Source organism: Lissotriton vulgaris, chromosome 5 (genome assembly GCF_964263255.1).
Source record: "Lissotriton vulgaris chromosome 5, aLisVul1.2, whole genome shotgun sequence".
NCBI classification, from domain to species: Eukaryota; Metazoa; Chordata; class Amphibia; order Caudata; family Salamandridae; genus Lissotriton; species Lissotriton vulgaris.
In genome coordinates, this window is record NC_141693.1 from 774,453,683 (window position 1) to 774,464,797 (window position 11,115).

At 47.3% G+C, this 11,115-nt stretch overlaps 1 protein-coding gene across 1 annotated transcript; it reads right to left on the reverse strand.

Moving 5' to 3' along the window:
* Positions 1–651: 651 nt before the first annotated feature.
* On the reverse strand, positions 652–7,352 carry LOC147711538 (uncharacterized). Its single transcript, XM_086922244.1, has 2 exons — positions 5,801–7,352; positions 652–2,274 (listed from the first exon to the last, which is right to left on the reverse strand). The coding sequence occupies exons 1-2, from the start codon at positions 7,350–7,352 to the stop codon at positions 1,652–1,654; spliced, it is 2,175 nt and encodes a 724-aa protein (XP_086778370.1). The 3' UTR covers positions 652–1,651.
* Between the last annotated feature and the right edge of the window lie 3,763 nt (positions 7,353–11,115).

Here is an 11,115-nt window from a genome sequence, read left to right on the forward strand (position 1 = left end):
TTGAGGCTTTCAATAATGGGGAGGTGGTCGGACGGGAAAACATGGCGGCAGCTAGCTAGGCTGCCGCGGTGCTCCGGAATGAGCTCCTGTTGAGATCTCCCCCACCGCTTTGATGACAGTAAATTTTGAGGGATGAACTAAGCGCAATTACAGCGGAGGCACAGCCGTTTTTAGAATTTGCCCCCTTGGAGGAAAACATTTACCGGGATTTCGGAGCTGTGGTGAGATGCGGGGCTGCGTCCCGTTGTTGGCGGTTTCTTGCCGGGCAGTCCGCTTTCTATGTACATGCGGCTGGGCCGGAGTTGGAGAAGGAGAAGGACGGGTTTGTTGTTTCCTCGTTGTTTGTCCCGGGGGCTCTGCTTCCCAGAACTGCGCACCTAAACTGCTTGGTTATTGTAACAACGTTTTTTCCCCCGGGAGGCTCCTGAACCCCTCACTGGTTGTACATCACAGGAGCCGCGGCTACGGCTCTGGTCTGCCGCACTGGAGCTGAGGAGGAAAAGGAAGCTGCAAAGCCTGGGCCAGCCTTTCCGGGGTTCTTCGCTTGCAGAAAACTCACATTGTGCTTCTGGCAAAGTGGTTCTCTAAGGCAGTTCAGTCACTAGCATCTGTAGCTGCTACAGTGGAGGGGCCAGAGTCTTTGCCCATGAATTCAGACCACTCGCTTTGTTATAGCAGAAAAGGCCACTTTATTCAGGATATAAATAATCATAAAATTTCCCAACAGATCATCAATCATGTAACTTTGGCATTTGAACGCAAACCATTTATTTATTTATTTATTTATCTCATTTCATTCAAAATTTGGACTTTATACCGAAACCATCAACTAATCATCAATAACTTCCCCAACATTTTCCTTCCATTTTTCCCCTCCATTGTTGTGTCTAATTCCCCCTATCTAACTAATAACTAGAGGAGCCCGCTCTAGGCTTCTCTTCCCTGGGGATTTTATGCCGCAGCCATCTGTTTGGGAAACGCATCCTGAAGTGGCAACTAAGATTAGAAATCTTAACTCATGAATGTACCAGCCTTCCAACAAGTACATCATGCTTTTTTTTTTTTTTTTTTTTTTTTTTTTTTAAAAAGGGGTGGGTGGGTGGGATTCTGATTTTATTGACAAACGCCCTCTCTATCTACCTACGCCTGCTCTCCTCACTAAAAAACGCCGTCTAATCTGCCCTAAACGCTCTCCCTGCCTCGCGCTCCTGGACCCTACCATCTGTGCAAAAATCCGCAGGGGGAGACGTCTCGCGCCGCTCCCCCTGCGGAGCCATTGCCCATGAATTCAGACCACTCGCTTTGTTATAGCAGAAAAGGCCACTTTATTCAGGATATAAATAATCATAAAATTTCCCAACAGATCATCAATCATGTAACTTTGGCATTTGAACGCAAACCATTTATTTATTTATTTATTTATCTCATTTCATTCAAAATTTGGACTTTATACCGAAACCATCAACTAATCATCAATAACTTCCCCAACATTTTCCTTCCATTTTTCCCCTCCATTGTTGTGTCTAATTCCCCCTATCTAACTAATAACTAGAGGAGCCCGCTCTAGGCTTCTCTTCCCTGGGGATTTTATGCCACCCAGGAAAACCAACGAGTTTTCCTGTCCCCACCTAAAATAGCACAAACATCTTGTTCATAACTTGGAATTGCACCAAACGTTGACCTGTAGTTCTTGTGCAAGCATGTCTCTTATTTCCACTAAATAGTAGGCCATGCCTATCTGGGACAGATGAACCCCGTCATCCCGGAAAAGGTGGCTCTCGCTACCCGAGATGCTCTCATGTCGCAAAACCCCAATCTTCATAACCTTACAAAAAACTTTCATGGCTTTATTTAGTTTCCTCCTGGCCTTTTCGACTGCTCCATGGGACCTGGCCTGCCGCCACGATTGTCTGTAAACAAACTCAGTCCAAAACACACGAGTGGTCGGCCAATTTATCCTTAAAACTGTCAAGTCAAGTTGCATTTGCTTGATGAGCGTGAGTCCTGACATTTTAACCAAGTCATTCTCACCCAGATGTATTACCAGTTGATCCGGGCATCCTCGTACGTGGAACATTTGCGATAGAGTAGGAAACAAATCAACCCACTTCATTCCTCCTTTACCCTTCCATACTACCTCGTGCGTCGCGCTAGGGATACCCAATGACCTTCCGTAAATCTGCTTCTCCGCAAACAGGGCTGCCCACTTTATAAACGAATGTCCCACCATCCAGGTCTGTTTCTTAAACTTCGAATTTGCCCCCCGCACTGTACCTGGAATGAAATGAAAATTAGACCCACACAACCTATCAGTTTTATAAAACAACAGCAAAATCATTTTCTAACATAACGTTTGTAGCTGCTAGATTTCCATCTGCCTATGCGCTTTAGCACATCCACACCTAAACCCAACCTGCCAGCCTCTGTAGCCGCCCCTATCCGAAAAGAGTGTGTGGCAAAAAACTGCGGGTTTTCCCCCATAAAGGTCAGCGCTTTTCTTAACACTGCTAAGAATTGAGAACTTGTAATCTTCCTCCCAGATTCATGTATGAAAATCGGTCCCTTCTGAAACTTGTCCCCAGAAGCAAAATGAACCCACTCTTGCACCGGGCAACAATCTGCTACCCCACTCTTGCTCAGAAAAACCCACGTCCCTCGGCCTAGCTGATCTGTTTTCGACCTCCTCACCCAAATTCCTAATCTGTGTTCTCCTACCGAAATCTCAGCACTGGATAAACCTGTGTCCTCTCCCACCCCCAAAACTTCCGACACCCTGAAAGCCCCAAAGAACATCCAAATCATAGCTAACCGAAAACGCCCCACCTCCCAAAGATCATAACAAATTAAACCCAACTGATCTAACAACTTCTGCAATAAGTCAAAAGTGATGGGAGCTCGCGGCTGCTGAACAACACTTGACCCCCTCTGTACACCTTTCAACATTCTTCTAACTAATTGATCCTCAACCGGGTCAAAACCCCAGAACAACTGACCGTAAAATGATAAGCCTGACAGTTTTCCTGCTATGGTTGTATGTGACAAACCTTTATCTATGAGAGTCAAAACAAAATCACAGATACTACCTTTGACCTTCCCCACTGACTCAGATCTGCCCAAACTCTGTGAGTACTGTACAAACTCTTGCCACGCCTGCACATAGCTTCTTCTAGTCGAAGGGGCAATGGACTGTTCGACTATCTGACGTATCCTCACTCCCCTAGGGCCCATATGTTGTGCGGCACTGTCGTTTTGTGGAAATCTGCCCCAGGCGCCAGCTCGCGGAACTTCTGCCACTGAAATCGGGAAAGAGCATCAGCGATGGAGTTATTAACCCCTGGGACGTGTTTAGCCTTAAACATCATGTTGAAACTCAGACTTAAAAGCATAAACATCCTCAGTAGTTGCAACACTCTAACATCCTTAGCCTTTTGGTTATTTATCAAGTTCACCACTGCCATGTTGTCAACATGAAATAACACTGACCTGTTCTTAAATTCTTTGCCCCACACTAGCAATGCTACTATCAGTGGAAAAAGCCCCAAAAAGGCTATGCTCCTGCCTTGACTCTTCCAATGTACTGGCCAACCCTCTGCACACCACCTGCCTTCCCAGAAGATACCGAAACCAATGGATCCCGCTGCATCTGAGTATATTTGAACTTGCCAAATGAAGTTGTCATCCACAAACTGTAAAGGTACACCATTAAAATTGTCCAGGAAGCACAGCCACACTCGCAAATCTTCCTTGATGTGTTTCGTCACTCGCACTCTGTGGTGTGGGAGATACGCTCCTGATAAAGCCATGCCTAGACGTCGACAAAACGTCCTCCCTGCCCTCACCACCCGGCAAGCAAAGTTCAGATAACCCAACAAACGCTGCACCTGCCTCACTTCAATCTTAGTGGTATCCATAATCGTGAGGAGAAAAGCCTTAATTTCACAGATTTTACTCCGTGGGAGGCGCGCATACATCTGTTTGGTATCCAACTCTATGCCCAAAAAGGTTATGACTGTATCCGGTCCCTCGGTCTTGTCTGGTGCTAACGGGACCCCCAAAACTTCAGCCCATCTCTGAAAATGCATCAATGCCTGTTTACATTGCCCAGTGTTTGCTTTTCCTATGAACAGAAAGTCATCTAAGTAGTGACAACTGACACTTTCAGGACACGTCTGGGAAAAAATCCATTGTATGAATGTGCTGAACATTTCAAAAATCGCACAAGAGGCCGCACAGCCCATTGGCAATACCTTGTCGACAAAATAATGTCCTTCAAAGAACATTCCTAATAGTTCAAAGTCAGTAGGGTGAATTGGCATTAAACGAAAAGCAGATTGAACATCACATTTGGCCATTTCAGCCCCTTGCCCATTTTTGTCACAAGCTCCATTGCCTGATCGACTGTTGTGTAGGATACTGATGTGTCGACTTCTGATATAAAATCATTGACAGATCCCCCCTCTGGCCAGGATAAATGCTGTATCATCCTATATTCTCCAGCAGCTTTCTTGGGAATAACTCCAAGAGGGGAGACCATCAGATTCGGCAAAGGGCAATGCCGGAAAGGGCCCGCTATTCTACCAACTTCGATTTCAGTTGCAAGCTTCTTACGGACCACTTCCGGCAGTTCCTTCGCCGAACGTAAATTGTCCGCCCACCTCCGGTGCCTGGGCCCCTGGTATCCTAGTTTAAAACCTTCTTGAAACCCCCAGAACAATCGAGCTGCTGAATCAGTATCAGGATATCTATTTAACCAGGGCACTAAGTTGTTCAATTTAATTGGAGTAGGCGCCTTTTGGGAAAGTATGGAAAGGGGCACCTCTACCTCTTGTTGCCCAGCCCCCCTGCTCTGGGAACCGCTGCTGGTCACCGCCTCTGTACCCACCGAAATTCCCTGCCGGTGCATTACATTGCGTAAGCGGATGCCGTCCCCCACAATGGGAACAGTCGTGTTTGAAACGGCATAATGGCCTGTTGCACATGCCCCTGTTGTAATTCCAGCAGGCTCCTGTACCTGAAGAGAAACCTCTTCCCCCTGTACCCGCTCCAAATTGAGCGGGACGCCATAGAAAGGGCCGGTATGGGACTGGCAAGCCACTTGCTGTATGCGTCGTAGCTGACGGATGAGACGTGGACATCCATTGAAGCCACAACTCTGAATCCACATCACCCCAAGGCTTTTCTACACAGATGCTAATACGAGCTCTAAATTCCTCATCGTAATTCAGCCAAGAGTATCCACCAAAATGTGAATGTGCCTTCCTGACTATGTCCATATATTTGTACAAGGCCACAGATCTGTCAGGATACCTTTCACAGTAGATGCTCGCATAAATCAAGAAAGCTGAGGTCCAGTTCTCAATCGTGCGAGGCACCCTGGGACGTCGCGCCAACTCCCATTCTTCCTCTTTTGACCCCTCTTTGGCCTGTAGATCTCGGTGAAGCAACTTGAATATATCTACAAACTCGTGATTCCAAATTCGCTGTTTAGTTTTTTCTGATAAGTGAGAACCCAAAGGCATCGCCAGACCCATATAGGGAAGCTTCTGCCTAACGTTAACAGTTACTCTTTGATCGGACGCCGCCTCCTGTGTATTCCCTCCCACCACGACCGGTAACTCCTGGGGTAAATCTAACGTGCCTGTTGCTGTACTGGACTGCAGCTTACCTGGAACTGCCACGGCACGTGGTACCACAATCTTTCTGCCCTCACCTCCCCCCACAAACTCCACCACAGGTAGTTGCCTGACATTCACTCTGTCACTCCTTCCCTCATCCCACACTGCCCACCATTGATGCTTACCGCATGGTAGCTGTCCTGCCCGCCGCTGTAATTCAGTCGGAGCCATCCGCTCTTGATAGTCCCGTGGTGTCACATTTTGAACCGAAGAGTCCGCACTTGACCTCTGGAACAACAAAGAAGAATTCGTTGCCCCCCCCCCAATCCTGACCTCTTTCCCCACATTACCCCCAACACTTTGTTTTGAATTTACACTCTTTTTGCCTTTCTTGAAATTCCCAGCCTGACTCCTGGATGCCTGACTAAACTCACCACTCCCTTGAAAACCAGCACTAGTCCCTGGGCAAGCTCCGTCTCCCACCCCCCCATCAAACTGTGACCAAATCAGACTTGAACTCCGCTCTTGAGGCCTATCTGATCGCACAAAATCCGCTCTGGATTCGCTAGAGTAAACTTGATCAAGCTCCCCCGTATACCTTGACACTATAGGGGCAGCCGCATTAACAAATGGCCCATTCAAAGAATTCACCATTTGCGCTTCAACCATGTCGCGCTGTGCTCTCGAGTTAGCCACCTCTCTGGAAACATGGCGCACATTTTGTTTGTCAGTGAACATTGGGCGCTCCACCCAAAGCAACTGACCGTCTCCGCTCTCGCCCTGCGCGCTCTTTCTGTGTGGAATATCATATGGTGAAGGGCGTGCACATGGAAAAACATATTGAGTGTCCCATTGCCCGGCGTCTTGATCCCTAGGCAAAAGTCCATGTCCTTGGTCCTGCTCGCCCTCTACTTCTGAGTCAGTCTCTTCATAATATTCTTCTTCTACCTCAGAATCACTCACATCCTGAGTCCCTTGACCTGGGCCCTCTCGCTGACCTGTCTGATGCCCCACCGCTGAAACCAATGGGGGCTTCCTCGCTCCAGTCTCCACCACTCTTGTCAGCCTGGCACTATTCTGAGGTATAGGGATAGGAATCAGCTGAATGAGGGGGGCACTGGTGGGTTGCGTGTCATAAACTATTTCTTCTTCGCTGTCGCTTGAATATGCCACTAAAGAACCCGACCCCCCTCTCATGATGAAGTTCTGACTGGCAGAACTCTGCATATAGTCCTTGCCCGTCGCATCCCGCACGGGAAGACAGCTAAAGGTGTGGGAAGGTAATGCCAACCCCTGTTCACCTATTCTGTCTTGCGTAAGGGCCACCTTCTTAATCGCTTTTTCTTTCCCTTTTCTCTTCAGGGCTACCTGTGTACCCTTCTTAGCCGCTCCTGAAGGTACCCCCGCCACCTGCACATTTACCTCAGCTCCAAAGTCACTTGCTGCCTTCTGCCGTGTGAGGGAAGACGCTCTACGCTCCTCTGTACCCCTTTCCATCTCCACAGGTCTTAAGGCTGCTTCCGCACCTGCGCTCAAGGAACGAGCTCTCACCTTCTTCCTCTTGACAGAAGCCGGTTGACAGGCTTCAATGGCAATTTGAACCCCTTTTGCCGCTTGCCTCCGTGGTGGGCGCTTCGGGGGGAGCATTTCCTCAAGTGCTGCTTGTGTCAGCATGTCCTCCCTACCTTCCTGCTGTATTACCCTTAAGGCAGCTATTAAATTTTCACTCATATCCATTTCTCCCCTTCAACAAAACCCTCCTTTTCTCTCACTAAATACACTATTTTCTACAGTAATATCAATATAAACACTATCTACTCTCACTATTCTGATTTTATTGACAAACGCCCTCTCTATCTACCTACGCCTGCTCTCCTCACTAAAAAACGCCGTCTAATCTGCCCTAAACGCTCTCCCTGCCTCGCGCTCCTGGACCCTACCATCTGTGCAAAAATCCGCAGGGGGAGACGTCTCGCGCCGCTCCCCCTGCGGAGCCATTGGAAGGCTATCGTTTTGTAGACAAACTATCCACTGTGTTAACATCAGGGCCAGTAGGGTCATCATGGGGGGCAGCCGACCACATTATGAGAATTTGTTACATACCCTCAACAAGGGGAACGGTAAGCGGGAGCGAAAAAAGAACGTTGCCTCGTTAGGGGGTAAGTTTGTTGAATTTGGTGAGGCCAGCTGGAAAGAAATCCTCTTCCTACCTAAATACAGAGGTAAAGTCCAGAAGCACTAAATATAAGGCTAAGTCCAAGGTTAAGACCAAATGCCCTAAAGCAGTATTATCTACAGAGTCAAAAATTACCCCATTGTTCCGCTCCTACTTCAAAGTAGTTCCCCAAATACTGCGCCTGTCGGAAGATGGTACCATGGCATCTGTTATAGATTCCCCTTCCCCCACCCTTGGGATATCATCCCCCCTACCTACTTGTTGCTGAGGTTGTTGCTGAGGCTGAAGTCAGGGTAATGTCACCTGCCACTCCTACTTTTGTCCAAGGAGAAGAGGAGGATGCACAGCGTCCACTGGGGGCTGGAGTGGACCAGGAGGATGGAATGGGGCTACAGCCCCCTCTGGGCATAGGTCAGTGTTCTCCGGAGCTGGGCTCCTTACAGAGCCAATTTCTGGCAGTTTGACCAACCTCTGGAACCCCCCTAGCAGGCCTATCAGGGATGGAAGATGGGGCCGAAGGAGAAGGAGGATGGGGTGTGGCGGAGAGTATTAGGGAGCAGCAAGAGGACTGTTCTGTCCAAGTTGAGTCTGGGGCTGAGCCATCTGTATCTTCAGCTTCACTAGTGGGAATGTTTTCTGCCCATACATTGGAGATAAGGAAGGGCTTTGCTGAGTCTTCCGCGAACCAAGCCGAGATAAGGAGTTACTGTGAATCACTGGAAAATAAGATTGATGGGCTTACCATAAGAACAGGGGTCCTGGAGTAGACAGCAACATCACTTACGATCCACTTGGATCAGGCAAAATGTGATATTCAGAAAATGTCCAGGGAAGAACAAGCGCTCAGCGAAAGGATGGAGTTGCTAGAAAATAACACAAGGCGTGGGAATATTCGTATTCTTAATGTGCCAGAAGGGGCAGAGGGCTCAGACATAAAACGGTTTATTACCGTTTTGTTGAAGGAGTCTCTACATTTAGAGCACCCAATTGAAGAACTGGCTTTGGATATTCAAAGAGTTCATAGAGATCCTATCAGGGCGAAATCCCCAGAGAACTAAGTCGCGCAAAGTTCTAGTCAACTTCCACACCTATGTGTTGAAAGAGCACATTCTCAATCTGGCGCTAAAACAAAAATCATTGGATGGGAAGGGGTTTACTTTTCTAATCAGATCGGATCTCTCCAGAGTAACCTTGGAGAAACAATGGGAATTTGGGAGGCGCCTGGACGCTTTTAGGAGGTTAGGTGCAACAGCCCAGCTCACGTTTCCGGATGCCCTGAAAATTATGTATAATAACAAGATGTTCAATATTAGATCGATCCAGGCAGCCGATGAATTATTAATGGAGCTGGGCAATAAGAGTAAATAGCGTAGGCAGCATAGGTAGTATAAGTAGTATAGGTGAATGATTAAGCTAGGCTTAACGTCACTCAGATAATTTCATACTTGTGATGCTTCCTTTTGCCTTTGTAAAATATTTTTACTCTTTCTTTTTTCTTCCTCTTTCATTAATCAGCTGTGATAATTACCCTTAAGGTACAAGGTACAAGGTAATTTGTTCTTCCCTTCATTTCTCTCTACCTCTTCCCCCAGGGGAATGGCCGGAGCGTCTCGGCGGGAGCTCACGGAGGGGCGCTATCTACTGGACTATGTTCCGGTTAGATATTGCAAGGGTTTTCCAAGGGGTGGGAGGGGGGTGGGTGGGGGGTCACTTGGGAAGGGTTGGTGGTGGGAGGTGGCAAAAATGTAAAAATGTCCTCAGTAAGCAAAAACGTGTTAAAGGGGATGGTAACAGACAGTTTTTTGGTAAAGATTCTGGGCAGCAAATGGCACGTATAGTTTTACCTTCTCTTTCCCTTCATCATTTAATAAGGTATGGGTAGCATAAAATATTTCTCCTGGAATGTTAATGGCCTCCGTACCAGGCCTGGAGCAAATAGAATTTTGCAGTACCTGCGTGACCTGGATGCGCAGGTCATTATACTTCAGGAGACCCATTTAATTCAGTCAGAAATAATTGCCCTTATCAAGAGAAATAGGTGGATTGATTTTGCAGTATCTACTAGCCAAACAACAAACACTAGAGGGGTTCCAGTTATTTTCAAAAAAGGGGCTAAGGCTAGGATGATATCACAGGCGGTAGACCCAGGTGGCAGATGGGTCATCGCGTCAGTGGTAATAGCTGGTTCACAAATCACAGTCCTGGGATATTATGAGCTGAACCAGGATTACCCATCTACTCTGGAGTCCATCTTTTCACATTTCCTTTCCTTTCCTGAGCCTACTATCATTGCCAGAGATTTCAACGTGGTACTGGATCCCCTGTTGGATAAATCTGCTAATAGTCGCTCCCTAGTTCCAAGTCAAGGTCTGTGTTACAGAGTGCGATGAAACAATATGGATATGTGGACATCTGGAGAGAGAGGTCTGGGCAACAACAAGGGGTTTCCTTTCGGAACTATAAGTACCATCACCAGTCCTGGATAGACTTTATACTAATTAGCCTGTGGCTGGTAGATTCCGTTAGGTCCATTGATTACTTTCCTTTACATCTATCAGTTCATTCTGCAGTAGTATTGGAACTGGTTCAGCCCTCTAAGAGGTCTCTCCCTAGATGGTCCTTTGACCGGTCTCTGCTATCATCTCCAGAGGACATTGCGTATCTCAAGTCTGAGGCCCATAATTTTATGCTATCTAATAACGGTTCAGCAACTTCTAGGAATATCTGGGACTTGTTTAAGGCCTTCTTGAGAGGACTTATTACGGGGAAAGTATCCTATAGTAGGAAGCCACATAGGGAAGAAATTACTTCCATTGAAGCAAGGATTCTTCAAATCCAACAGGACATAGACATCAACCACGGGGCTTCTGACGTTGTCCTAAATCCCCTCCGGAATGAACTGTTGGTCTTGAAAGCTAGTTTGGGATCAGTATTAAATCTCAGACTGCAACAGAGATGGGGGCCAGTAAGTTGTCTCATTTTGAGTATAGTGAGGGTGCAGGGAAACTATTGCCGTGGAAGACCAAAGTAGATCAGGTCCGCAATAACATAGCCGCTATCACGGTGGACAATAACATCTTTTCATCAGATGAGGATATCAGGGGAGCCTTCAGAGGGTTCTTCCAATCTATATACAGGGAGGATAATGAGATCTTCCCTGAGGTTGTTGAGGGCTGGTTGAGGGATATTGATCTACCTTCTCTCTCCTATGAGCAATCTCAACTGTTAGACAGCACTATCACTGAGGAAGAGGTAAGGTCGGCTATAAAAAAAAGTAAGAAGGGGAAGGCGGCTGGACCCGATGGGTTGCCGGCGGAAATCTAC

Excerpts from the sequence above, each read along its gene's own strand:
- LOC147711538 (XM_086922244.1), bottom strand. The coding sequence starts at position 7,352 with ATGGATATGAGTGAAAATTTAATAGCTGCCTTAAGGGTAATACAGCAG. Across the intron at positions 2,275-5,800 it reads GGCAGGACAGCTACCATGCG|GTACAGTGCGGGGGGCAAAT; the intron begins GTAAGCATCAAT and ends ATTTCATTCCAG.